A 24,302-nucleotide genomic window follows, 5' to 3' on the forward strand; every position below is an offset into this window, starting at 1 on the left:
GCGCAGCCCCGCCCCCAAAGACGCACAAGCGTAGCTTAGAGGAAGCAGCGACTTTATTGGTGATAACGCGTGGGGGGCGGCGCCAGCCGCCACGGCCCCGCCCCATCCCGGCGCGGCCCCGCCCCCAATGTCCCGCCCCGCGCCGGCGCTCCGGTCACCGCCGCTTGTACAGACACGGCCGCAGGCATAGCCCGGGAGCGGGGCCGGGCCAGGCCGGGCCCGTCTTGGCGAACTCCAACACGTAGAAATAGGAACTGGAGAGGTCCTGGGGGGGCGGGGACACCCGACTCTGTTACCGGGCAGTCCGGAGCCCCCATCATCACCATAGCCCAATCACCCAGCCCCTCCAGCACTACTCAAGCTGCCTCAGAGAACCCCGGGTCCCCCCTGCCTCCTTCCAGACCCCCATTGTGCCCAGACCCTGGCTCCAAAGCCCTTGTGTGGCCTGTGTGCCCCAGCCCCCAGCATACTCCTCTAAATGCCCAACACCCCCATCACCAACCGCACACCACAATTCCTCCAGGCTCCGGGACCCCCAAGCTTCTCCTGGGCTACACGCCAACCTCCAGGCCCTGCACTGCAGTCCCAGTGCACTCCAGACCCCCCCTCATCCCCTCCCCAGCCCTAGCACCCCACCCAATCTGCATGCCAAACTGCCACAGTGTGCGCCCATGGTCCCCAGAACCCCCAAACCTTCCCCCAGGACTCCATCCCTGTGTGTACACATCCCCCCGTTCTCCCATCTGCAGTCCCCCATGCACCAATCCTTCCCACCTCCAACTACTTTCACCATCCCCATGTCTGCTCCACACCAGGCTGCCCTCAGGACACTCCCTCCCTGGTGCACCCAGTGCCCAGCCCTAGGCACACACCTTGGAGACGGTCTTGAAGCCCAGCTGCGTCATGGCCCTCAGGAAGGCACGGGTGTCCTCGAAGCGGCTGGCCACCTCGGCCACCAGCAGGGTCCCCCTGAGGTCACTTGAGCTCTGAGCAGGCTGCCCAGGCACCCCGAGGACGCTGCTCAGCATCCCTGCCCCAATCCCCCATTGCCCCAGGACCTCTGCTTACCCGAGCTTCAGCACACGGTTGGCTTCCACTAGGATCTCCTGCAGGTTGGTGCCCATCAGCGCCAGGCAGAACACGGCCACGTCCACCGCCTCAGCCGCCAGCGGCACCTGCCCACCCCGGGACAGCCCCGGAGGAGGAGGATGATGACTTGGCCTGGAAGCTGCTCTGCACACCCCCGGGAGCACGAGGAGGAGGATGGCAATGTTGATGGGGCTGAGACTCGCCCCCAGACTGCCCAGCCTTGTGGATTCAGCCGTGCCCCAGGCACACACCCAGCTTTCGAACAGACACACCCCTGCTTCCCCCGCCCCGCACGGGACCCTCGGGGGCACGGTCCCCCGTGCCCACCCTCCCTGCCCCGGGGCTGCCCCCGTACCTTGGCCATGTCACAGACGGTGACCCGCGGGCTCAGCGGCACCAGGTCGAAGCAGTGCACCTGGTTCTTGATGCTGGCGGCCAGCGTGCAGTCCCCGCAGCCGAAATCCGCCACCACCAGTGACGCGGGGCTGCGGCACGGACGGCGGGCTCAGTGGCCGGGCCCGGGGCCTTGGCTCCCACCGCTCCCGGTCCCCCGATCACTCCCGGGCCCCACCGTTCCCGGTCCCCCGATCACTCCCGGCCCCACCGCTCACGGCCCCCCGGCCATCCTCGGCCCATGCCCCGGCTCTCCGTTCAGACCTTGCCCCCGCTCTCGGCCCCCCGGTCCATATTCCCGCCAGCCCCGCCGTTCCGCTCACCGGCGGCGCAGGTAGCGCACGATGCGCTGCACCGGGCGCTCGGGCCAGCGCCGCACCTGCCGCTCGAAGCCCTGGTGGTAGAGGTGGAAAGCGGCAGGATCGTCGCGGAAGAGGCGCGCCGCGTCCCGGCTGGTGCCGGTGTAGAGCTGCTGGTTCAGGTAGCGGAACCGGGCGCCGAGCAGCCGCTCCTCCATCCGCGCGCGGAGCGCGGCCGAGCGGCCCGAGCGGGGCTCCGGCGGAGCCTCCGCGGGGCCCGGCGGGTCCGGGGGGTCCGGCCCGGAGCCCCGCTCCCCGTCCGACCCCGCCGGCGGCTCCTGCGGCCGCTGCCGCTTCTGCCGGTTTCGCCGCTGCCTACGGCTCAGTCCCGCCGGCTTCCCGGGCTCCTCCGCCGGCTCAGCCGGGCCGTCTGGGGACATCGAGAAAGGGGTTAGGCGGGGAGGCAGCTTCCTCCTGCCCGCCGGGCCCCGGAACCGTCCCGATACCTGTGTCCGGCCGCTGCCCAGCCGGCCGGGGCTCCTCGGGAGCGGCCAGGAGCTGCCCCGCCGCGGCCCGCGGCCCGCCGGCCTTCTTCCGCTTCCGGGGCCGCTTCCGAGCCGCCTCACCGTCTCGAGCGGTCCCGGGGAGCCGCCTCTTCCGTGGGGTCCTGTGCAGAGTGGGGCCCAGTAACGTCCCCGCGCCCGGGACTGGCCCGGCCCGCCGCCCCCGCATCGCCCGCTTACCGGCCGGCCCGGGCCTTCCGAGGCAGCGGCTCCGCTGCATCGTTCCGGCCCTGCTCCGCGAACATGGAGCGTGGACCCTCGCTCGGTACCGGGACACACGTGCTCCCGCCCAGGGAGCGCCGCGAGAGCAGCCCCTCCTCGCGGCCCGGAGGACCGGGCGGGGTCTCGGCTGCGCGGGCGGTGCTGCGAGCGGCCTGCTCCGCCCCGGCCGGGAGCCGCGCCTCGGTCACTCGGCACGCCCAGTAACCGCGTCCAGCCCGCCTGACCGCGCTCCCCGCCCCGCCCGCGGCCCCGCCCGGTGCCGTGTGGCGGAGCCGTGTGGCGGAGGACCCGCAGCCGGGCGGGTTCCGGCCGGCAGAGGGCGCCCTGTCGGGCGGAGTCCCCGCGCCGTCCCGCGCCCGCCGCAGCCGCCGCCCTGCGGAGCCGCCGGGACACGCACCCGGTAACGGCGGGACGGCACCCGCACCGAGCGGGGACAGGTTCGGGAGGCCGCGAGTGCGGCAGCGGGCGACCCGAAGCGGGGGCAGGGCAGGACGGAGTCCGGACGGAGCCGGAGCCAGGGCCGGGGCCGGGGCGGGAGCTGCAGGGGAGGGGTGGGGGGTGCAGGGGAGTGTTGGGTGTACAGGGAAGGGTTGGGGGTACAGGGGAATGTTGGGGTACAGGGGAATGTTGGGGTACAGGGGAGGGTTGGGGGTGCAGGGGAGGGTTGGGTGTACAGGGGAGGGTTGGGTGTACAGGGGAGGGTTGGGGGTGCAGGGAAGGGTTGGGGGTGCAGGGAAGGGTTCGGGTACAGGGGAGAGTTGGGGGCTGAAGAGGAGGGACTGAAGAGGCCGCAGGGCAGAGCGGGGCCCTAGCAGCTGGTTGGGGGTAACACGGGGGGGACTGTGTCGCCACATCCCGTCCCCTGCCCCGGGTGCTGAGCAGGCCGAGGTGGCACTTGGCCATCCGGGCAGGGCTGGGGTTGGTCAGCCCCGCGGGACTGGGTAGGAGCCGGTGGGTGACAGCAGGGGACAGGGTGGGGCTAGGATGAGGTGTCATCACTGCAGGGTGAGGTCCCACAGGGCCGGTACGAGTGTGGCATGTCCTGGGGACCCCTTTTCATGAGCTGCCCCTAAATGGGTGGGAGATAAATCTCGTCCGGGAGTGTGGGTGTTCTGGTGCCGGGACAGGGCCAATGCTGCTGTGGGTGTGCTGGGGCCATTCTGGGGTGTATGAGACCCTGGCAAAAATCCAGGGTTCTGCATCTGCCCCTCTGGAGCTGCCTGGGCCAAGGGGTGCAGGCAGGGTCCTGGGGGACAGCTGCAGGTGCTGGCAGCTGGTGGGGGTCTTGCTGTGTCTGGGTGGGCATCAGGTCCAGGGGGATCCTCCAGCAGCAGGTTTGAGCCCCAATGGGTGCATGTCGGGCATGCCATATTCAATCTGACTGTCCCCACACTGTGAGACTCACTGCATGTCCCTGCTCAGCATCACAGACGGCTGGGCAGCGGGTCCCACGCAGCCAGGGGCTCAGGGGCACCTGGGGAGCAGGAGGGAGCTCAGTGCCTGGCTCTGAGCTGGGGTGTCCATGGATCCTCCATGTCCATGGGGTCCTCCATGCACAAGGCTTTGGGGTCCCACTTTCTGAGCATGGCTCATGCCAGGCCCAGCCAAGTGGGTCAGGAGGGTCATGGGGCTGCAGGATCCCATGCCAGGGATGCTGAGCTACCCCAGCCCCATTGCCCCACCAGATCTGCGGGGTCCCATCTTGAGGGTGCTGAGCTCCCCCAGCCTTACTCCCCCCAGAGCTGTGGGTACTGGGGCCGGCTGTGCCCGTTGATAAGCCCGGGGGTGCCAGCCTGGCTTCCTGTGGGCGGCCACAGCCCTGCTGGAGTCACCCGGGATGTTCCCCTTGGGCTGCGGGTCCGGCTCCAGCTCCGACCTCAGCCTGCCTGCAGCTTCCTGGAGAGCTGCAGGGACGGGCGGGAGGCTCCTGTACTTGAGTTCCAGGGCCCTCCCTGCCGGGGGGATCAGGGGTCCATCCCCATATCCTTACCCACGTCCCCCCCTGCAGCTGCCATGGACGACATCTTCACACAGTGCCGGGAGGGCAACGCGGTGGCCGTGCGGCTGTGGCTGGACAACACCGAGAACGACCTCAACCAGGGGTGAGCGGGGCTGTGCAGGGCTGGGGGCTCTGCTGGGCTGGTTTCCGCTGGTCTCCGTGGAAAGGCAGGCGGCAGATGGCAGGACGCAGCTCCTCCCCGCTGGAGGAAGTTACCGCATCGCTGAGGCACGAGGCCAAACATCCTCTGGCCACTTCCTCACGGCCACAGCCGGGGATCAGCTGGGCTGGGGCTACCTCCCCTGTCCCCGTGGTGGTGGTTGTGTCCACTGACCTTGTCCTCGTGTCCCCGTCCCCTCTCTGGGGAGCACCGTGGCAGATGTGTGGGTACACGGCTGGGACCGCTGGGCTGGGAGTTGTGGGGGCCACTCTGTGTGCCCAGGGCTCTGCTCCCCACAGCCCGTTTGAGGGGTCTTGCAGGACCGTGGGGTCCAGCGTGTGCTCACAGCCATTGAGGAGCACGTTTGGGCCAGGCCTGGGGCTTGCATCAAATGCCTGCAGCGTGACCCTGCATCGTGACCCCAGCCAGGCCACGGCCCTGGCATTCTGGACGCGCTCCAGACAAATGGCCTCCCTTGGTCATGCCTCCCTGCCCCTCCTGGAGGTCCCAGGGACATGGAGCTCTCTCAGACCCACAGAAGGTGCCCAAGGAACTGTTCTGTGCTGGGTAGCCCCTGCCTGCAGGGCCATGGTGGGGACAAATGGGGTCTGCTGTGCCAGGGAGCTGGAGAGGGGCTGGGACTTGGGGGAACCTGGGCTGGAGGGGAGCCGGGGCTGCAGCAGCCCCTCTGCCAGTTCCTGATCTCCATTTAAGGCCTGGCTGCCACCTCCTCCCTTACTTGGTCATGGAGTGGGGGGATGGGGACAGGATCCAGCTGTGATTCAGCCTTGGAGGAGACAGGATTTGGCCTGGGCTGGTGGGGCCCTGGTGGGGGTGGGAGTGGGATGGATGTTCAACCCGGTCCATTCGCCCCTGCCGCTGGTGTTTTGAAAATGATGCCAGTGATGCCCAGGCCAGGGGGCTACAGCTGAGCAGAGCCCCCCGTGACCCTGCAGGGACGACCATGGGTTCAGCCCCCTGCACTGGGCCTGCCGCGAGGGCCGCTCCAATGTGGTGGATATGCTCATCATGCGCGGGGCCCGCATCAACGTCATGAACCGCGGTGATGACACCCCGCTGCACCTGGCCGCCAGCCACGGCCACCGCGACATCGTGCAGAAGGTACCTGGCCCCTGTGCCAGCACCTGCCCTAACCCACACCCTGAGTAGCCCTCCACACTCCCCTCGTGGGACTTGCTCCCCTTGTCAGGGGCACCTGGCATCCCCCCAGCACCCCTGAGCTCCCCACTCCTCACAAACTCCTCCAAATCCCTCTGAGCCCCACGTCAGTTCAGCCCCCTCTCTACAGCTCCCAACGTGCTGCCCCTGCATCCCCCAGGGCAAGGCACCAGGAGGATGAGGGCTGTCCTGGGCTCACGGGGATGTTGCCTGGGCTTACGGGGACAGTCCTGGGCTCACAGGGGCTGTCCCGTGTCCCCAGCTGATGCAGTTCAAAGCAGACATCAATGCAGTGAATGAGCACGGGAACACACCGCTGCACTATGCCTGCTTCTGGGGACACGAGCAGGTGGCTGAGGTGAGTGAGGGCACGGGCAGGAGGGAGGGCAGGGTGGGAGGGGGACTGAGGGGAGATCACAAACCACAGTCCTTGCTCCCTGCTGCCGCAGGACCTGGTAGGCAGCGGGGCCCTGGTCAGCATTGCTAACAAATATGGTGAGACCCCCACAGACAAGGCCAAGACACCACTGCGAGAGATCCTGAAAGGTAAGAGGGTCCCTCAGGACCCTACAACTGACACAGCCTCCAGCCAGCCAGCCACAGCAGGCTCTGGGTGCCACCCTCCTCCTCCTCCCTCTGCAGAGCGTGCTGAGAAGCTGGGCCAGAGCCTCACCAAGATCCCCTACAAGGACACGTTCTGGAAGGGCACAACCCGCACCCGGCCCAGTAAGGACTGGGGGTCCCTTGGGGGGTGCCATGGGTCCCCTGTGCCCTGCTGGCACTGCCTCCTGGATCCAGAAGTCATAGGCATTCATCCCCCTTCCACTGTAGGGAACGGGACCCTGAACAAACTCGCCGGGATTGACTTCAAACAGCTGAGCCTGAGCCACAAACTGAACGAGAACCAGTCGGGAGAGGTGGGTTCCTCTCACCCCCGGGTGGGTGCTTGGCCCGTGCAGACTGCCGTGTCCTGGCCCTGCTGGGCACAACCATTCTGCAGTCCCATGGCCAGGTGCAGGGAGGGAGCTCCTCCCCAGCTCCCACAGGACCAATGGGCTCCCTTCTCATTGTGGACCCTTGGTCCTGTGCGCTCCAGAGCCCCACACAGGTGCCTGGGGATGCTGGGGCCTCTGCACCCCTTTCACGGTGCCTGTGTCTCTGCTCCTCCTCCAGCTGTGGAAGGGGCGCTGGCAGGGCAATGACATCGTAATCAAAATGCTGAGGATCCGGGACTGGACGACGCGAAAGAGCCGGGACTTCAACGAGGAGTACCCAAAACTGCGGTGAGCGCTGCATGCGCCTGGAGCCACCCTGGCATGTGCCTGCGATCCCCACCTGCATGTGACCAGGGCAACTTCTCAGGGCCAGCAGCAGCTCTCAGAGGATGGGGCAGGCAGGGCCTCCCAGCTCTGTGGGGCCAGGAATGCTCCAGGGTGGTGGCCAGTGGCTGGGAGGCCCTGGGGGATGGCAAAGGGCAGATGAGGGGGTGCAGGCAGCCCGTTCCTGTTCTTAGGGCTGTCAATTCTCTTGTAGGATCTTTTCCCACCCCAATGTGCTGCCGGTGCTGGGTGCCTGCCAGGCCCCTCCAGCTCCCCACCCCATTGTCATCAGCCACTGGATGCCCTACGGCTCCCTGTACAACGTCCTGCATGAGGGAACCAGTGAGTGCTGGGGGATGATGTGTTTGGGGGCAGCCCTTGGTGGGCTTAGGGTGGGTTGACCCCATCACCCCCTTCCCAGATTTTGTGGTGGACCAGATGCAGGCGGTGAAGTTTGCCTTCGATATCGCGCGGGGCATGGCCTTCCTGCACACGCTGGAGCCCCTCATCCCACGGCACCACCTCAACAGCCGCAGCGTCATGGTGAGTGAGCACAGCCCCTCTGCCAGGTAGGGGGGTTCTCAGGGCAGGGGGGGCTCCTGCTGACCACCTGCTGTTGTCCCTAGATCGATGAGGACATGACAGCACGGATCAGCATGGCTGACGTCAAGTTCTCCTTCCAGTGCCCGGGGCGGATGTACGCCCCGGCCTGGGTGGCTCCCGAAGGTGAGTGCCCAGTTCCCAGCCCCCCCCAGAGAAGCTCCCTCACTCCCAGTCCCACTCAGCCCCCAGCCATCCCCCAGCCCTGCAGAAGAAACCAGAGGAGATCAACCGGCGCTCAGCTGACATGTGGAGCTTTGCGGTGCTGCTGTGGGAGCTGGTGACACGTGAGGTGCCCTTCGCTGACCTGTCCAACATGGAGATCGGTATGAAGGTGAGGGGGTGGAGGGGCAAAGGAACTCCTTTGGGTCAGAGTCAGGGGAGAAGTTCTGGACATTGAGGGTGGTGAGGCCCTAGCACAGGTTGCCCAGAGAACTCTGGCTGCTCCATCCCTGTAAGTGTTTAGGGCCAGGTTGGAGGGGGTGTGGAAGCACCTGGGCAGGTGGAAGGTGTTCCTGCCTGTGGAAGCAGGGTACCAGTCCTGATTCTGGCCCCTCTTCTTGCCTGTAGGTAGCACTGGAGGGGCTGCGTCCCACCATCCCCCCTGGCATCTCCCCCCACATCTGCAAACTGATGAAGATCTGCATGAACGAGGACCCGGCCAAGCGCCCCAAGTTCGACATGATCGTGCCCATCCTGGAGAAGATGCAGGAGAAGTAGAGAGGAGGCGCCTGCCCCCTCCAGTGCTGCCTTGCGCCCCCCGCCACCCCCAAGTGCCTTTAGCCCTAGAGCCAGGGGGAGCAGAGGACACCCCTCACCCTGAGCCAGCCACGGACACACGGTACAGATGGCACTGCCTGCGCCGGAGCTCTGCAGGCTCCGGCCCCCCGCCCAGGGCAGCCCCTCAGCAGGGCAGCCTTACCCAGCCTCTGGGCAGCCCCCAGTCCAGTGCAGCCCCCCTACCCCAGGGCACAGCCTGTGGCCTGGCCCTGCTTCTGGGGGATGGGGCTGTGGGGCCCCCTTTCCCCCCTTGCTGGGCAAAGCCCAACCCAGGACTCAGCCCCCGAAGGCTGGGGGGGAAGGGGCAGGCCAGGAGAGGCCACCTGTGGTGCCCAGCACTGCCCCCGCTTCGCGCTTCACTGGCCACTTCCCTCTGGCCCCAGAATGGCCACTGGCAACCAAATAAACCTTTGGTATGGAACCAGCTGCTGGGCTACAGGGCGGGGGAACGGGGGGACTTGGGGGGGGGGGGCTGGGACTCACAGGGGAGGTCTAGGACTGAGGGTGGGGTTGGACTGACACGATGCTGCCTTGCAGCCCACAGAGCCCTGGGCATGAATCATCACCCATAGCAACCCTCTGGTGCCCAGCACAGGTAGGGTAGATGGGCACAGGGTCCTGTCCCTGGCTCCACTTGTAGTGCTGCCTGTGCAGCCCTCAGGGTATTCCCTTGGGAGATGAGAGGCAGTTTAGGGAAGGAGGAGGAGGAAGGGTGCTGGGTAATTCCTGTCCCTTCACCCCACTCTGCTCCAGCTCTGTCATGAGCACCGAGCCCCCTGTGACTGGCAGAGGGGGGTGAGCATGTGGAGGACCAGGGCCAGCATTTGTGGACGCAGGCACAGGAGCAAGGCTGCCTTCCCACAAAACCCTGCGAGGTGTTTAATGGCACCGACACGACCCCTGCACGCTGCCCCAGCTCCCCGTGCTCTACGTGAAGTAGTGTGGCTTCTTCACGTTGATGCCATACTCGGCCAGCGCCGGTGTCAGGTCCTCCATGGTCAGTGTGTACTTCTTGTCCTGGGGGACACAGGGCAGGGGTCACAGCAGGGACAGACGGGGCTGTGGGACCCCCACGGTGCATGGACAGGCGTGTCCCACTCCCAGAGGAGCTGCTGGCCAGCACTAGGGCATTCCCAGCTCCCCCCATTCTGTTGCTCTGTGCCCTCAGACATCCCCAGACACCTAGCACCCAATCCCATTGGCCTTGTGGAGCCCCTGAACCCCAGCTAAGGCGCTAGGAGGGTCCCCAGGATCCCTCGCTCCAGCTCCTCCCCAAGCCTAGAGCTGTGGCCATTGCTGGGGTGGGGGGCACCAAAGTGCACCCACAAGCTCCGTGCCCCCCTTGTGTCCCCCCCAGCCCCTCCCCACCATAAGCCCGGCAGGTTCTGGGATTCCTGCTCCCCGTGTGCCTGCACTGGGTGGCGGCAGGCTCAGTCCCATCCCCAGGAGGGCTCCCCGCTTCCCTCGGTGCCCTCACCTTGCTCTTGCTGCGGGAGCTGCCCGAGGCCGTGCCCTTCATTTTGCAGTGCTGCAGCGCGTCGTTGGCGATGTCTGAGATGAACTTCTGTGCCGCCAGCGAGATCAGGCGGATTCTGCGGGACAGGGCCCGTGTCGGCGAGGCGGCAGGGGCCCGCGGGCCCCTCTGCCAACCCCGGGGGGGGCTCCTGCGACTCCCCCCCACCTCGCGGCCACTCACATGCGGGGGTCCGAGGCCTCAAACCCTGCCCGGTTCAGGTAATACCCTGTGACGGCGTCCGGGATCTGCCAAGGGAAGAGTTGGAACAGCTCCACGGCGCCGTGGGAGCGTTTCCACATCCTGTATCCCGTGGCACAGGAGCCGCCCCGTACCCCAGCACCGCGGGACCTGCCCCGTGCCCCGTCCCGCCCCGTCCCACAGGAGTGTGTGTCGGTACCGTGGGCGTGTAGTCCTCCAGCTGCATGAGGAAGTCCACGAGCGGCGTGGTGGACACCACGGGCTTCACGTCGCCGTTGGCCGCGGGCGGCACGTACACGCCGTTGGACATGGCCCCGTCCGGAGGGGCGGCCACGGCCGCGGACACCGGCACTGCGGGACAGCACGGTCAGCGCCGGGAACGCCACGCCCCGCCGGCACCGGCACTAAGGGACAGCCCGTTCAGCGGGACCCGGACACCTGCGGCCACCGGACGCCGCTGCCCCGGCCAGAGCGGCTCACGGCGGCCCGCGGAGCTCCCGCGCCCGGGGCCCATCCCCCGCCGGTCCCCCACCGCGACTCACCGGGCCCCCTCCCGCCGGCCACACAGCCCTCGGTGGCCCGCGCCGCGCCGCCCCCCGCGGCCGGCGCCGCCCCGGGCCCGGCGCTGCCCACGGCGGCCGGGCTGGGCTTGCTGCCCTCGGCGGGACCCGGCGGGGCCGCCGGGGCCGCGGGAGCGGGGTCGGGATCGGCGCTGCCGCTCATGGTCCCGGCACCAGCCTCCGCTCCGCGCCTGCGCGCTCCGAGCCGCCCTATTGGCCCCGCGACCCCCGCCCCGCCCCTCTCGCCTGCCCATTGGCCCTGTCGGGCCCCCGCCCCACCCCATTGGTCCCGCCCTCCGACTCTCATCGCCCCGCACGCCCCCTGGCGGAGGCGCGGGCACAAACAAAGGCAGTGGGCGGGGCTACGCGTGTTTATTGCCCCGCCCCCGGTTCTGCCGCGTTCTCTGTCCGGTCCGGTCCGGTTCCACTGTGCGGCCCCGCTGTCCGGTCCGGTTCCACTGTGCGGCCCCGCTGTCCGGCCACGGCGTCCTGGTCAGCGCGGCCCTAGCGCCCGCAGCAGGCGCGGGAAGTTGGGGGTGCCCCAGCCAGTGACTGGGTCCCAGGCGGGGGTGGCGCAGAAGCCCTGGCCCTGCACGGTGCCGTCCAGACAGGACAGGTGGCAGCCCTGGACCACCTGCGGGGACCAACCTCAGTACGGGGGCTCGGGGACGTCCCCCGAGTCTCGGGACAGCAACCTCCGGAGCACAGGAGCCCCACACAGCCCTGGGAAGGGACCCCGGGGCAGGGGGGCTGGACAGGGCACAGGGACCCTGCCTGCAGTCCCCTGGAACAAGGGACAGCTGTCCCTGCCATCCCTGAGACAGGAATCCCGGGAACAGGGACCCCCAGACATCTGACACAGGGACCGCCACAACACCCTCCATGGTATAGGCCGCCCCTGCCCAGGGTCCCCTCAGGACACTGGCAATGCAGAACAGCACACTCAGCTGCACCTCTGCAGTCACTGGATGCTGCTGCCCCGGGCACACAAGGGAACCTGTCCCATAAAGCTCACAGGAGCCTATGGGGACCCCCAGGACACCACTCCCATGGAAAGGTCAAGGGGAACCCCAGGACACCCTTCCCATGGGAAGGCCATAGGGACTCTGTCCTGCCCCCAGCAGGACACTGCTGGCCCTGCCCCAGGCACAGCTCTGGGAGCAGGAGCCCCAGGACAGCCCCCTCGGCCCTCAGCCCAACCCCTGGAGCACACATGGCCTTCCCAGCCCCACCGGCAGGCCCAGCCCAGGCCTCAGCCCCACACTGCAGGACACCCAAGTCAGCCCCCAGGAGAGCCCCTCCCTGCCACACTCACATCGTAGAAGGCATCACCAAGCCCTTGCTTCTGCAGCTGGTAGAGCGCAGGGTTGAGGAAGCCGAGGGGTGCCAGCCCCCGCTGCAGGCGCCGGTCGTTGATCAGTGCCACCATGCCTGCCACCACCGGCGTGGACGCCTGCGTGGGCACAACCCCTCAGCCCCAGGCCCGCCGTGCTGCGGGCAGCAGGGGATGGACGAGCTCCTTACCGAGGTGCCTGAGACCCAGGGCAGCGGGATGCGGTTTGTCACCACCCAGTAGTTGTCGGAGAGCGCAGCCAGGTCGGGGTAGGCGCGGCCGCTGCTGTTGTAGTAGGAGCTGGGGGGCAGCTTGGAGGCTGAGCGCAGGAAACGCCCGACGGCGGCGGCCTGGGGATGGCACGGACCACGGGCATCCCCACTGCCCACTGTGCCCCCTGCCCTGCCCCTGCGGCCCCCAGGCTGGCAGCACACGGCTCCCTACCTGGTACTCAGGCATGGGGAAGACGTTGCTGAAGCCGCCCCCGCTGATGTAATCCGTCACCTCCTCTGTCACCAGGAAGGGGTTCTTGAAGGACGTGCCACCCACTGTGGTGACATAGGGGCTGTGGAAACAGGGACACTGCAGGTGGGCACGCGGCTGCCTGGGCTTCAGCAGCCACCAAGAGCCCCCTCTGGTACCACAGCCTCCCCCCACAAACCCAACCAACCACCAGAGCTGCACAGGCTGCAGCTCCGGGGTCTGTAAGAAGCTGGTGAAGACCTCAGATGACCTCAGAGGGCTCAGACCCCTGCGGGATTGCGCTGGCCCCTTGCACCCACCTGGAGGCCGGGAAGCTGGGCCGGAACGTGTGGTTCCCACTGTGCTCCCGCCGACAGCCAGCACCGTCGTCACCTGAGACACAGAACAGGTGACAGGTGACCCTGGCAGCCGGGCAGCCCGTCCCCAGCCCCACTTGGTGCTCCAGCTCCAGCCCGGCCGCACCTGAGGCGAACAGGATGGTGAGGCCGCGCGCCGCCGCCTTCATGAGCTCGGTGTTGACGCGCTCCATGTAGGCGTAGGACAGACTGTCCTCGTCGTCCCCGTAGCTCACCGAGTGCACCCAGGGCAGCGACGACATGTTGCTGAGCAGCACCAGCCAGGCCAAGAAGGGCTCCTGGCTCTCGTGGCGCCCTGCAAGGACATCGGGGAAGGGACACGAGGATAGCTCCTCTGACATCAGGGATGGGAGACAGCGCGAGGAGCCCTGCCTCACCAGCCCAGCACCTTCCTACCAAGGGCAGCCCCAAGTGCTCCTTTCTGTGGGCCATGGAGTCACAGCACACCCTGTGACCCTCACTCCGTGAGCTCATCCTGGGGCTCCTCACATTGCACGGCACTGAGTTTCAGCTCAGCCCGTGGGGTTGGCAAGAGGGTCATCGTTAGCCCAGGACAGGGGGCTACACTCACACCCCTCTCCAAGACTCTGACCCAAGGCTGCAGCCACAGGGGCACCTGTGGACCCAGCGGGGCCTCAGCTCCTCCTCTGGCAACAGGTCCCAGCAGAGTGGTGCATGTGCCACCTCCACACATTCCACCTACACCTGCCCAGGTGCCTCCCTGCCCTCCAGCCCTCTCCACTGGGAGGGGAGCAGAGCCCCAGCCACCCCCACTCTCAGTCACCCATGTCACTGCACCTGCACCCTTCCCACACCAGTAACTGTGTCAGGGCGGAGGGAAGGGCAGCACTCGTCTGCTGTCACTGTCACCATCAGGGACAGGGCCACTGTCCCTGTGGCACTCACCTGCTCAGCCAGTTCCCAATCTGGGACAGGGACACTGCCCCTAGCACTGTGCCCTGTTTGTGTTTGTGCAGGCTGTTTGGCAATTTGTTTTCCCAAATTCCCTCACTCCCTCATCTGCTCCACTGGGAGACTCGTGGGTGGGAGCTGAGCTGCAGCAGAGCTGGAAAACCCCAGGGGAGGAGGGCTGTGCCCTCCTTCATGGGAGCTTAGCGGGGCAGCTGCTTCGCATCATGCCAGCAATGAAATCCCTGCTTCGGGATACTCTGGACGTTGAAGGTTCACAAAGTTCACGGTCACTACACACAGCAGGAGTGATGGATGTCCCCAGGAGCTGGGAATGCAGGGCCAGCTCTGACTTGGGGAGCACACAGGGTGCACTCTCACAGCAGCTGGGAAAGCACCTGGGGCTGTACTACAGCCAGCTGTCTGCACAGCCCTGCAAGCACTCCTCTCACCCCTCGGAGCACTCCCCATTCCAGCCCCCTCCCTCACACCTCCAAGTGTTCCCTTCCGTGCTCCGGGCGCTCCCCTCCTCCCTCGGGTGCTCTCCTTCCCCCTCCAGGTGCTCCCCCTGCCCCTTGGGGCTCTTCCCCAGTACCTGGATTGCTGAAGACCCAGGTGGAGACATTGGCACCTGTGCTCATGATGTATTCCACGTCCAGGCTGGCCTCCAGCCCGGCTTTGCCATGGCCCTGGTGCCCCACCACCCGGTCCACCTGCGTGCGGTGGGCAAAGCCACTGCCAAAGAGCTGCATGAACTCAGCCAGGTCAGCTTGGTGGAAGTACTGCTCGAGGAACTGTGGGACACAGAGGGATAGGTTGTCTCCTCTCGAAAAAACAAGGTAACATTTTGATCCTGACGCAGGAAATTGCCCAGCACGGGTCTGTGCTACACCAGGTGCTCCCAGCAGCCACCGAGGGACACGCAGCTGTCCCTGGACCCCCAGACCAGCACCAATCCCTGGGGCTGCCACGGCACACAGGCCTCTGAGCAGGCAGTGGTTACCTGTGCACAGGCCTGGCTGTTGTTGGGCAGGAGCCCCACGTCCCCACCCGTCATGTTGTATCTCTGCCGCAGGACGGCCGGTGTCACGCCCAGGTGGAACGATGCTCGTGCCAGCTGTGGGTCCTTCCTGGCTCTGCTGACTGCCTTGCGCTCCGCAGGGAACCGGTGCATCCCACCCACTGCAGCACAGCCCAGCAGGACAGGAGAGGCTGTCAGGGCACAGAGCCCCAGCAAGGCAGGACAGAGCCCTTGGGCTCTCCATCACTGTCCCACTTCTACATGGGCAGGCCAACAGTAGGGCTTGGATTCCCCGGGGGAAGAGCCTCTTCAGCCTTCCACGGCTGAGCCTCAGCCTGGCACCCCCTGCACTTTTCACTGGATACCACGGAACAGGGATCTGCAGAAGGCTCTGCAGCCTCACCTCCCCCAGGTGGGACGTACCGAAGTCCAGGTGCTCGGCGAGCTCTGCAGGGACAGCGTAGGGCAGTGGGGAGCGCACCAGGCTCTGCTGGCCCTGCACGTAGCGGTGGAACTCAGCCCCGGGGAGCAGGTGCTCGGCCGTGCTGCAACACAAGGACAGCTGCTGTGGATGGAACAGCACTAGGACACAGGGACAGCCACCACAGGATGGGACAATAATGAGACACAGGGACAGCCACCACAGGATGGGACAATAATGAGACACAGGGACAGCCACCACAGGGCCAGCAGAGCCGGTTCCAGCCCTTAGACCTCACCTTGCAGGCAGATAACACTCCAGAAAGTCAAGGGTGGTGACACTCCGGCAGTCCTCTACACCATGGCCTTGCAGCCACTTCAGAACTGTCATCAGTGTGGCTGGGGAAGGCTGGACCAAGTCCCTGAGCTGCTCCAGGGACAGGTACTGCCCTGGGAGGCACAGAGGGGTTAGATCCCCTCACGGGCCCCGAGGTCTAGGGCCTCAGGGATGTTGGCCGTTACCGTATCGCGGGGACCGAGGGTCCGAGACAGCCTCGACCAGGCGGGCGAGGTGGGCAGTGCCGCGCTGCCGCAGGGCGAAGGTCAGCTGCACCAGCTGCCCGGGATCCACGCGGCCGGCATGGGCCCAGCCGGGGGGCACGCTGCAGGGGGAGCGGTGAGCGGGGCTGGCACCGGCACCCCAGCCCGGCCCGGCCACCGCCCCGGACCTACCGGAACGGCTGATCCCGCTCCAGCTCCAGCGCCAGCCCCGGCGCGCAGCTCCAGGCGGCCGCACACAGGGCCAGCACGGCGGGCATCCCCCAACACCTGCAAAGGGCTCAGGGGAGCACGGGCAATGGCACAGCCGTGGGGAACCGGGACCGACCCGGTCTGCCTACGCCTTGGCCCGGGTCTGGGGAGCCCCGCCGGAGCTCCCCAAGTCCCAGCACCGGGGAGCCTGTCTGACCCTGTTACCCTGGGGAACCTCGCCTGACCCCCGAGCCCTCACCACCGGGGAACTCCGCCTGACCCCCGGGCCCCGTCCCCACCGCCACCCGGGAGCGCCACGGACACCCTGAGCCTCCGTCACCCGGGAGCCCCGTCCGACCCCTGCGGTCCCCATCGCCGCCGGGGCCGGAAGGCGCCCCCACCCCGGTACCGCCCCCCCCCCCCCCCCCCGAGGGGCGTCCCCGTGTTCCCGGGCCGGAGTGCCCCGCTCGGTGCCCGTTACCCCCGCGCCATGCCGCCCTGCCGCCGGTCACGTGCGTGTGCGGTCCCGTGACTCCCGCCACGTGGGGACACCAAAACAGCGGCCACGTGACCCCTGTCACGTGATGGGCGGAGCCGCGGACCGGCCCCGGGACCGGCGGGGGCTGGGGGCGGGACCGGGCACGGCCCAGGCACCGGCGGGGGCTGGGGGCGGGACCGGGCACGGCACCGACACCGGCGGGGGCTGGGGGCGGCGGGGCGGGCCCGGGCATGGCACCGGCGGGGACTCGCTCCTTGCCGGCCGCCTCGAGAGGCGGCTCACACACGGCCCTGGTCGCCCCCTGTTCCCGCCCGTCTCCCGGCGGGATGCGGACATTTCCCGGCGGGATGGCTCCGACAGGGGGCTCGGCCGAGGGCCCGTGTCGGGCTCCCGGGGGGTCGGGGACAGGGCTCCCTGCGAGGCTGGGGGCCCTGGGCTGGAGGCAGGACGAGAGTCCGTACGGGGCCGATGGTCCCGGGCTGCTGCGGGCGGGAGGAGAGCCCCTTGTGAGGCTGGGGGTCCCGTGCAGGAGGGGCTGCTGGCAGTAGCACAGGAGATACACAAAAGATAACAACCATTAACGAACGTCAACTCCAGACACCACCCCTCAAACAGGAAACCAAACACTAAGAACTTCAAAACTTGGGACCAATGAAATTCTATGTGTTTTGACTGTATAAAATATGTGGAAAAACTAGTAAAATTCATGTGTCATGGAATGATTTTCTCCACACAACCCAGGACATATGTGGATGAAACAATTTCTGTTGCACATCCTGGCCAGAAGAAAATCCTGGCCAGAATAAAGTAATGCCTTGATTCTCTAAGAGTAAAAACGTTGAGAGTTTTTTGGTTTTCCTGCAGTTTCGGTGACAAGCCCAGTCACACGGCACATCCCACGGCTCCAGCAGTTCCCAGCTGTTTTCCTGCTTCTGCAGAGCGGGGTCCAGGCCAGGAAGAGACAGGCAATAGGAAAACCACCTGCCTAGCCGTGGCTGCCAATCCCCCGCAGTGGAGCAGTGCCAGAGGTGTCTGTCCTGCTCCCCCACTGCAGCCCCAGTGGCTGCCCTGGCCTGGCAGCCCCGGCCTGCCCCTGCCCTCAGACAGAGGGGGAACCAGCTGCCCTGGCCACAGCCAGGGGCTGGGGGGCTGCATGCCCCATGTCCAGTTTGGGGATGGGCTCTAAGTGGGATGGGATTTGCAGGGGATGCTGTCTGGATCTGTCTGGACAGCCGGGATTAAGGTGGCCGAGCAGAGCTAATCGTGTTAAGGAGCATCTGCTGCTGGCCCGGTGCCTGGGAGGTCAGGGAGCCTCGGCGTGCCCTGGCTGCAGCCTCGCTCCCCGGGACCTCGTGTGCTGTTCCTGCAGATGGGGGGAAGTGAGTCCCCGCTGTTGGCAGCTGGGTTTTCCCGAGGCCAGGAACACCAGAGGAGCACAGTGGCACTGAGGGCAGCCAGCATGCCCACAGTGCCCCAGCAGGGAGCTGGAAGGGGTCGGGGTGGGGGATGAAGGAGCAGAGGGAGCCCCAGGGACACCATTAGGGAGAGGGTGGCCCTTTCCCCTCTGCCCCCGCTGTGGTGGCTTCTGCCAACCCCTGCAGTGCGAGGAGCCCTGTCAGAGCTGGGGGACAGGAGTGCTCCCCTGGTCCCAGAGCACTGCCAGCAGGGCTGGGCGCACCTGGGGGGCGGCACAACAGGCTGGGGCTGTGCAGGACTCGCTGCGGGCTGTTGGAATCTGAGAGCAGAGGACACAGGCTGGTTTGGGGAGCAACAAAAAAAGGTAAAGCAGGGAAGGCAGGATGGGAGCAGCTGATCGTATGTAGGTAGTTGATGGTCACTGCGTGGGTCTGGCCACATCCAACATCTGACTGCTGCACAGCCACTCCTGGTTCTCCAACTCTGTTTCCGGGGTTGGGGGGCACTGTTTGGTGAAGAGAGCCCATGTGGTGTCAGGTCACAGCGCCAGGAGATCAGCAAAGAGCCCTGTGCATGTCTGTGTCACCCAACAGGGATAAGCAGAGCCAAAGCTGCTGGGCAGACTGGTGGGAGCACTGGGATCCCCAGGGCAGGTCTGTGTGTGCTGGCTGTGATGAGGCCATGGCTTGGGGAATTTGTGTGTGCAGGTGTCCTCAGTGGGGATCCTGGGAACGTGAGGTACCTGCTGGGCAGATGATGTGTCCAGGTGTGGCTGCAGCAGCTCTGGGGGCCTGCACAGCCCTGCCCACAGCCCTCACCAGAGCGAGGGTATGGGATGAGATAGGGATGCCTGTGCCATGTGGGACCAGCTGTGTGCATGTGTGGAGACATGCCTTCCATGTGTGCCTGTATGGAAACACACCCAGCCCGGCTGCTGGACAGCCCCGGGGCCATAGTCCTGCTGCAGATTCTCTGGCCTCTCAGGAAAAGGCCTTGGCAGGATGTAGCCATGGATGTAGGTGCCAGAGCCTGGCCAGCCTCACGTGAGCCCTCCATGGGGCAGCTCCAGTATCCCCCCACCCTCAGTCCCATGGGAACATGGTGCCAGCCTGGCAGGAGCCCACGGCAGCAGGGATGGGACTGTGTCTGTACAAACGTGTGGTTTATTAAGGCATTTTTTGAGACGTTGGCACTTGGGTTCAGGCTGCACCGAGTGGCCCCTGCACGGCCGTGGGCAGTGCTGGTACATGCAGCTCCACGAGACACAATACAAAAGGTACAAACGAGTAAAAACAGGAATTGTAGTACAATGTGTAAAAATAAATAACTGGGGGCTCAGTGATCCCAGCCCAAAGCAGGGTGCATGTGTCTGGCCCTTCCTGTGGCGTGCAGGGTGACCCATCTGTGTCCCCATCCCACATGTGCAGAGGAGCTGGGCTGTGTGGGCAGCCGGGGCAGCACAGGGACATGGGGCACCTCAGCATGGGACTGGGGGCACCGGGTAGCCCTAGAGTGCCCCCACAGTCCTGGGGGACACAGGACACCCTCAGAGTGTCCCTATGGGGCCTGGGGAGAATAATGTGTCCCCACAGTGCTTGTGAGCAGGACGCAGAGGGAATGGGGGTGCCCATCCCAAGAGCCTCTGTGGGCTGCCCCTGTGCCAAGGCAGAACCGTCTCCCTCTCCCAGGGCACCCCAGGCCCCTGTGGGTCCCCAGCAGAGTGGGCATGGCCCTTGGTGGGGCCCCCTTGGTGCCCGTGTCAATGTTGCAGACGCCTGTCCCCTATCACTACCCTGTGCCCAGGACAGCACCTGGGACCAGCAGCATGTGCCAGGGCCCCGTGGCACAGTGGGGATGAGAGGCTGACTGTGACACATGGAGCTGCAGCCACAGATGGCTCTCAATGGGAAATGGGGGGGTGGGCAGAAGTGATGCATTTGTCTGCTGTGACAACACCTTTGTGGCTGGGGCTGCAGCCACAGCGCACGTGGGCTCGGTCTGGGGAATGTGTGATGGGAAGGAGCTTTCCCCCGGCTCTGCTCAGGCACGGGGTGTGCCCCTGACACCCAGACACTCCCCTGACCAGACTGGGCATTCAGGGCTGCTGTGGGGACCCGTGCTGTTCCAGCCCTGGCTCTGCACCCACGGCTGCGCGGGGATCACAGAGCCCAGGGCTGCACCCCCAGGGCCCGTGATGTGGGAGCAGCTCCCGGTGAGCAGCGGGGCTCAGGGAGAGCCGGGTGGGGTGAGTGTGCTGCGAGTGTGACGCTGCCTGTGTGAGTGGCCGTGCACAGTGCTGGGAGATGGGGACCGGCCCCGCGCCAGGGGCTCCGCCCGGGCTCACAGCATGCATGACGGGGGTGCAGAGCAGCCCTGCACAGGGGCTGGGGCCAGCAGCAGGGGGTTCTGGCACCTTGACCATGTTCTGCAGCGGGCCCAGACTGTCCTGGGAAGCAGTCATGCGACAGGGCCCAGGGAAGGCAAGATGCCCAGTGTCCCCACTGTGCCTGTAAGAGAACGGGGTGATGTGGCTTTTTGGGGCACCAGCTCCCACCTGTGCCCCTGCAGCTGCAGGCTGCCTGCTGGGCCTGAGGGTCACAGCAGCCACCACCACTGCTGCTGAGGCTGGGCTATCCCTGTCAGCGGCACACTGCTCTGCCAGCCCCATTGTGCTGCCCTGGGACCCTTGCCCAGAGAGGCACCTGTTTCCAGGTACGGGATTCTCATGCTGAGCATGGCAGGCACCTCCCTCCCAGACCACAGGAACCATCCTGAAGTTCTGGGCAGGAGATTCCTGGATGTGTCACCTGCAGTGGGTAGCCAAAGGGCTGGAGAGACCTCAAAGGCTCTCCTGTCCCTGCCCAGCCACAGATAGGCAGCAAGATGTGGGCACTGCTGCCTTCTACTGCAGCCAGCCAGGTGAGTGTCCCCTCCCGGACAGGGGACAGGTTAATTGCCACAGGCAGCGTCCGTGCCCTGGGGCATCGCGCCCTGACCTGGGACATCACCCCCAGCCATGGGGCATTGCCCCCCGCCCTAGGAGCTCCGAGGGTCACAAGGGAAGGCTCAGGCTCCTCCTGCACCCAGGCTGCTGCATGGCCGCCAGAGCTGGGCAGGGTCTGGGCCTCCAGCCCCCCTGAGCTCCCTGTCGCTCCTGGAGCACCAAGTACCATGAAGCACCATCCTGCCCAGCACCAATCTGAGCCACTGCAAGCAGCACATGGACCATCACCCCGGGGTGCCAGCACTGGGGTCAGCAGTCCATAGGGCACCAGCCAGCACAGGGTCTGCCAAGCTGTGGGGACGGACAGGGGCCACAGCCCCCAAGGGCATCTGTGGTCCCAGGGCCCAGGCCCGGCACAGAGCTGGGAGCAGGATGAGCACCCATTTTAGCAGCCCTGGGCTGGGCCCCGCTCCGGCCCCGTGGCTGTGGGCTGGGGCAGAGGAGGCCAGGGGCCAAGCTCTAAATCCTGAGCTCGGCCTCCTCAGGGGGCTCCAGCGAGTGCTCAGCACTGATGGTGGAGGTGGATGGCCCCTGTGAGATGCCAAAGGGCGAGACCACCGGGGAGCGGGCGGCCAGCGGGGACAGCGACGGGGAGAAGCTGGGCGACATGGCAGAGGACGAGATGGAACCCTCGTGGCTAATCGGCGAGCGGCGCAGGGAGGAAGAGTGCGGGAAGGTCCTGCCTGGTGGTGGCTTGGGGGGCACCGACTTGGCACCTGGATGGGCCACTGAAGTGATGAGGGGCGGGGGGTCGATGCGGGGCTTGGGCTCTGCCTTGGGCTTGGCCGGGAAGGGCTTGCGCAGGGAGCTCTCATCCTTGAGGCGGGCGATCTCCGTGAAGACACTGGCCAGTGGCTGGAACTGGGGACACCAGTTCAGCAGGTAATCCCAGTTGTAGCTGCCGCGGAGCTCCTCATCGCTGGCCACAATGGCGGTGAGCGAGCCCTCCACGGAGGGCTTGCCGTCCTCTGGGAAGGCATAGTCCTGGGGCTGTGAGGAGACGCTGAGGCCGCAGCGGACGCCCAGGAAGGCGCTGCCTCCCCCGTCCTCGCGGTACAGCTGCAGGGGTGGCCCCGGCAGCAGCAGCCCAGAGCCCTTCTTGCTCTTGAACCACTGGGCACTCTCCAACGCAGCTGGCTCACAGGAGATGTCGGAGAGCTGGTCAGCATCCTGCTGGATGCCAGAGTCAGGGCCGCGGGCAGCAATGTGCTCCTGCATGGAGGCTGTGATGCTGGCCACGCGTGGGTACTCATTGATCATCCGTATCTCGTCATCCTCGGCGGCTTCAGCAGAGCCACGGCCGCTGGAATGCGAGGGGTCCAGGGAGCCACCCCGCGTGTAGGGCCCTGCCGGCTCAGTCCCATACCCTGGCAGCGCCTGGTGGTAGATGTGCTCAGCCCCAGGCAGCGCTGGCTCCTCACAGCCCAGCTTCTGCAAGGACCCGCTCTGTGCACGGGCCAGTGCCCCCTCTGCCTCTGCCTTCTTGTGGCGCACCAAGGCCAGCACGATGGCCACGGCGGCCAGCACCACCACAACGCCCAGCGAGGCGGCCACGGCCACCAGCAGGAGGTTGAGGTCAGGTGCCAGGCCAAAGGAGGTGTGCGTGACGTCAATGGTGACCTGCACAGAGGCCACACGGGAAGCAGGCAGTGGGCTGCGTGCCTGCACCTCCAGGCTCATCTCCCGTGGCTCCCTCTTGGCACGCCCAGCCCCGGCTTGGGGCTGGCTGTCCACACGCAGATAGATGGAGCCCGTGGTCTGGTTGATGGCAAAGTATGGTGAGGGCTTTGCCAGGGTGTAGAGCACAACACCGTCAACCCCCTCATCCTCATCCGTGGCCAGCACACGCCCAATGCTCTGCCCTTTGCGTGCGCCCTCAGGCACCTCGAAGTTGAAGGAGGGGCTCAGGAAGATGGGATCATACTCATCTTCCCCTGTCACCAGCACCCGCACAGTCACAGTGGCCGAGGCATTGCCAGCATCAGTGGCCCGAACCAGCAGCTGGAAGGCTTTGGCTCGCTCATAGTCAAAGGTGAGGCGGGAGCGCAGCTCCCCAGAGCTCCCATTGACAGCAAAGGCATCCCGGCCGTCTCCCGTGCTGGGGTCCCCCACTGCCTGCTCCAGCACCACGTACCGGAGCTCCCCAAAGGCACCGCTGTCGGCATCCACAGCACGCAGCGTGGTCACCAGCGTGCCGGGGGGCAAGTTCTCCCGGATGCTGGCGCTCAGCACCTCCACTGGGAAGTATGGCTTGTTGTCGTTGATGTCCTTCACCTCAATGGCCACAGGGACCAGCGCAAAGTGCCCGCCCGGTGTGTCCGTGGCCCGCACCACCAGCGTGTGCAGCGCCTGGGCCTCCCGATCCAGTGGCCGTGCCAGGCTCAGGGCCCCTGTGCTCTCATGCAGCTGGAACAGCCCGTGCTGGTCACCCGAGCTGATGGTGTAGTGAACACGGCCGCGCGGCCCCGTGTCGGCGTCGTGGGCGGCCACACGCAGCAGCTCGGTGCCAGGCAGGGCGGCCTCGCTCACCGCCGCACGGTACTCGGCCCGGCTGAACACGGGCGGGTTGTCATTGACGTCCTGCACAGTGATCAGTACAGGCACGGTGGCACTGCGCTGCGGCAGGCCCCGGTCCGAGGCTGCCACCGTCAAGTTGTACACTGGGATGGCCTCAAAGTCCAGGGCCTCCACAAGCACCAGGGCTCCCTGCGTGCGGAGCTGCCCCCCGGCCCGGGCCACCCGGCTCTCCACCTGGAAGGCGTTGCCACCATTGCCGCTGACAATGGTATAATCAAAGCCGGCGTTCTCCCGGGAGAGGTCGGCGTCACCCGCCTCCAGCATCAGCACCGTGGTGCCTGGGCGCAGGTCCTCGGGAACAGTGGCGTTGTAGCATGGCTCCTGGAAGCGGGGGCTGTGGTCATTAACATCCAGAACCTGGAGCTGCACTGTGGCCCAGGATGAGAGGCTGGGATAACCATGGTCGCGGGCCTCCACCACTAGGTCCAGGGTGGGCTGGCTGGCATTGAACTCCACCTGCCGGGTGGTGAAGAGGGTCCCTGTGGAGCACAAAGCCAGGGTCAGCATGGGAACCAGTGGGAGCTGGGAAGGGTATCACCTGGAGGACCATTTGATGGTCACCCTGCTGTGTCTGCTTCAGCAGCCACACCAGAAAGTGACCTCATGAGGGTTTGAATAGAGGCAGGATGGGGGCACTCCCCTTCACAGGCAACCTTA

At 66.3% G+C, this 24,302-nt stretch overlaps 5 protein-coding genes across 9 annotated transcripts in view; 1 reads left to right on the forward strand and 4 right to left on the reverse strand.

Moving 5' to 3' along the window:
* Nucleotides 1-35: 35 nt before the first annotated feature.
* On the reverse strand, nucleotides 36-4,578 carry RRP8 (ribosomal RNA processing 8). Of its 5 annotated transcripts, XM_059840278.1 has the most exons (7): nucleotides 2,525-4,578; nucleotides 2,288-2,448; nucleotides 1,806-2,211; nucleotides 1,445-1,574; nucleotides 1,069-1,175; nucleotides 873-969; nucleotides 36-265 (listed from the first exon to the last, which is right to left on the reverse strand). In XM_059840278.1, exons 1-7 carry the CDS (start codon nucleotides 3,418-3,420, stop codon nucleotides 155-157), a joined length of 1,908 nt encoding a protein of 635 aa, XP_059696261.1. In that variant the 5' UTR covers nucleotides 3,421-4,578; the 3' UTR covers nucleotides 36-154. The 5 variants fall into 5 exon arrangements, 3 of the variants coding, with proteins under 3 accessions (XP_059696261.1, XP_059696262.1, XP_059696263.1); XM_059840279.1 differs by lacking the exon at nucleotides 1,445-1,574 and having other exon boundaries at nucleotides 1,069-1,233; XR_009485536.1 differs by lacking the exon at nucleotides 36-265 and having other exon boundaries at nucleotides 1,069-1,233.
* ILK (integrin linked kinase) lies at nucleotides 2,962-9,024 on the forward strand. Its single transcript, XM_059840282.1, has 13 exons — nucleotides 2,962-3,003; nucleotides 4,575-4,668; nucleotides 5,682-5,847; nucleotides 6,167-6,262; nucleotides 6,354-6,450; nucleotides 6,547-6,630; nucleotides 6,736-6,821; nucleotides 7,078-7,187; nucleotides 7,438-7,565; nucleotides 7,645-7,766; nucleotides 7,850-7,949; nucleotides 8,027-8,157; nucleotides 8,394-9,024. The coding sequence occupies exons 2-13, from the start codon at nucleotides 4,580-4,582 to the stop codon at nucleotides 8,541-8,543; spliced, it is 1,359 nt and encodes a 452-aa protein (XP_059696265.1). The 5' UTR covers nucleotides 2,962-3,003; nucleotides 4,575-4,579; the 3' UTR covers nucleotides 8,544-9,024.
* Nucleotides 9,025-9,458: 434 nt separating this feature from the next.
* On the reverse strand, nucleotides 9,459-11,055 carry TAF10 (TATA-box binding protein associated factor 10). Its single transcript, XM_059840284.1, has 5 exons — nucleotides 10,860-11,055; nucleotides 10,517-10,668; nucleotides 10,300-10,364; nucleotides 10,081-10,195; nucleotides 9,459-9,620 (listed from the first exon to the last, which is right to left on the reverse strand). The coding sequence occupies exons 1-5, from the start codon at nucleotides 11,038-11,040 to the stop codon at nucleotides 9,531-9,533; spliced, it is 603 nt and encodes a 200-aa protein (XP_059696267.1). The 5' UTR covers nucleotides 11,041-11,055; the 3' UTR covers nucleotides 9,459-9,530.
* Nucleotides 11,056-11,233: 178 nt separating this feature from the next.
* On the reverse strand, nucleotides 11,234-16,747 carry TPP1 (tripeptidyl peptidase 1). Its single transcript, XM_059840281.1, has 13 exons — nucleotides 16,631-16,747; nucleotides 16,132-16,227; nucleotides 15,922-16,061; nucleotides 15,699-15,849; nucleotides 15,403-15,524; nucleotides 14,962-15,140; nucleotides 14,554-14,752; nucleotides 13,156-13,344; nucleotides 12,993-13,065; nucleotides 12,655-12,775; nucleotides 12,402-12,560; nucleotides 12,193-12,330; nucleotides 11,234-11,511 (listed from the first exon to the last, which is right to left on the reverse strand). Exons 1-13 carry the CDS (start codon nucleotides 16,639-16,641, stop codon nucleotides 11,371-11,373), a joined length of 1,719 nt encoding a protein of 572 aa, XP_059696264.1. The 5' UTR covers nucleotides 16,642-16,747; the 3' UTR covers nucleotides 11,234-11,370.
* Nucleotides 16,748-19,211: 2,464 nt separating this feature from the next.
* DCHS1 (dachsous cadherin-related 1) overlaps nucleotides 19,212-24,302 on the reverse strand; it is a 43,505-nt gene continuing 38,414 nt past the window's right edge. The window contains exon 21 of the mRNA XM_059840285.1: nucleotides 19,212-24,124. Coding sequence (XP_059696268.1) covers nucleotides 21,528-24,124 — 2,597 coding nt within the window. The 3' untranslated portion in view covers nucleotides 19,212-21,527. The remainder of the gene's footprint in view (nucleotides 24,125-24,302) is intronic.

Source organism: Haemorhous mexicanus, chromosome 2 (assembly GCF_027477595.1).
Source record: "Haemorhous mexicanus isolate bHaeMex1 chromosome 2, bHaeMex1.pri, whole genome shotgun sequence".
Taxonomy (NCBI): domain Eukaryota; kingdom Metazoa; phylum Chordata; class Aves; order Passeriformes; family Fringillidae; genus Haemorhous; species Haemorhous mexicanus.

Excerpts from the sequence above, each read along its gene's own strand:
- ILK (XM_059840282.1), top strand. The coding sequence starts at position 4,580 with ATGGACGACATCTTCACACAGTGCCGGGAGGGCAACGCGGTGGCCGTG. Across the intron at positions 6,263-6,353 it reads GACACGAGCAGGTGGCTGAG|GACCTGGTAGGCAGCGGGGC; the intron begins GTGAGTGAGGGC and ends CTGCTGCCGCAG. Across the intron at positions 8,158-8,393 it reads ACATGGAGATCGGTATGAAG|GTAGCACTGGAGGGGCTGCG; the intron begins GTGAGGGGGTGG and ends TCTTGCCTGTAG.
- TPP1 (XM_059840281.1), bottom strand. Across the intron at positions 16,062-16,131 it reads GAGCGGGATCAGCCGTTCCG|CGTGCCCCCCGGCTGGGCCC; the intron begins GTAGGTCCGGGG and ends CTCCCCCTGCAG. Across the intron at positions 15,141-15,402 it reads CGCCGAGCACCTGGACTTCG|TGGGTGGGATGCACCGGTTC; the intron begins GTACGTCCCACC and ends GCTGTGCTGCAG.
- RRP8 (XM_059840278.1), bottom strand. The coding sequence starts at position 3,420 with ATGTGGCGACACAGTCCCCCCCGTGTTACCCCCAACCAGCTGCTAGGG. Across the intron at positions 2,212-2,287 it reads TGGGCAGCGGCCGGACACAG|ACGGCCCGGCTGAGCCGGCG; the intron begins GTATCGGGACGG and ends CGATGTCCCCAG. Across the intron at positions 266-872 it reads GCTTCAAGACCGTCTCCAAG|GACCTCTCCAGTTCCTATTT; the intron begins GTGTGTGCCTAG and ends CCGCCCCCCCAG.
- TAF10 (XM_059840284.1), bottom strand. The coding sequence starts at position 11,040 with ATGAGCGGCAGCGCCGATCCCGACCCCGCTCCCGCGGCCCCGGCGGCC. Across the intron at positions 10,365-10,516 it reads TGGAGGACTACACGCCCACG|ATCCCGGACGCCGTCACAGG; the intron begins GTACCGACACAC and ends TTCCCTTGGCAG. Across the intron at positions 9,621-10,080 it reads GCTCCCGCAGCAAGAGCAAG|GACAAGAAGTACACACTGAC; the intron begins GTGAGGGCACCG and ends TGTGTCCCCCAG.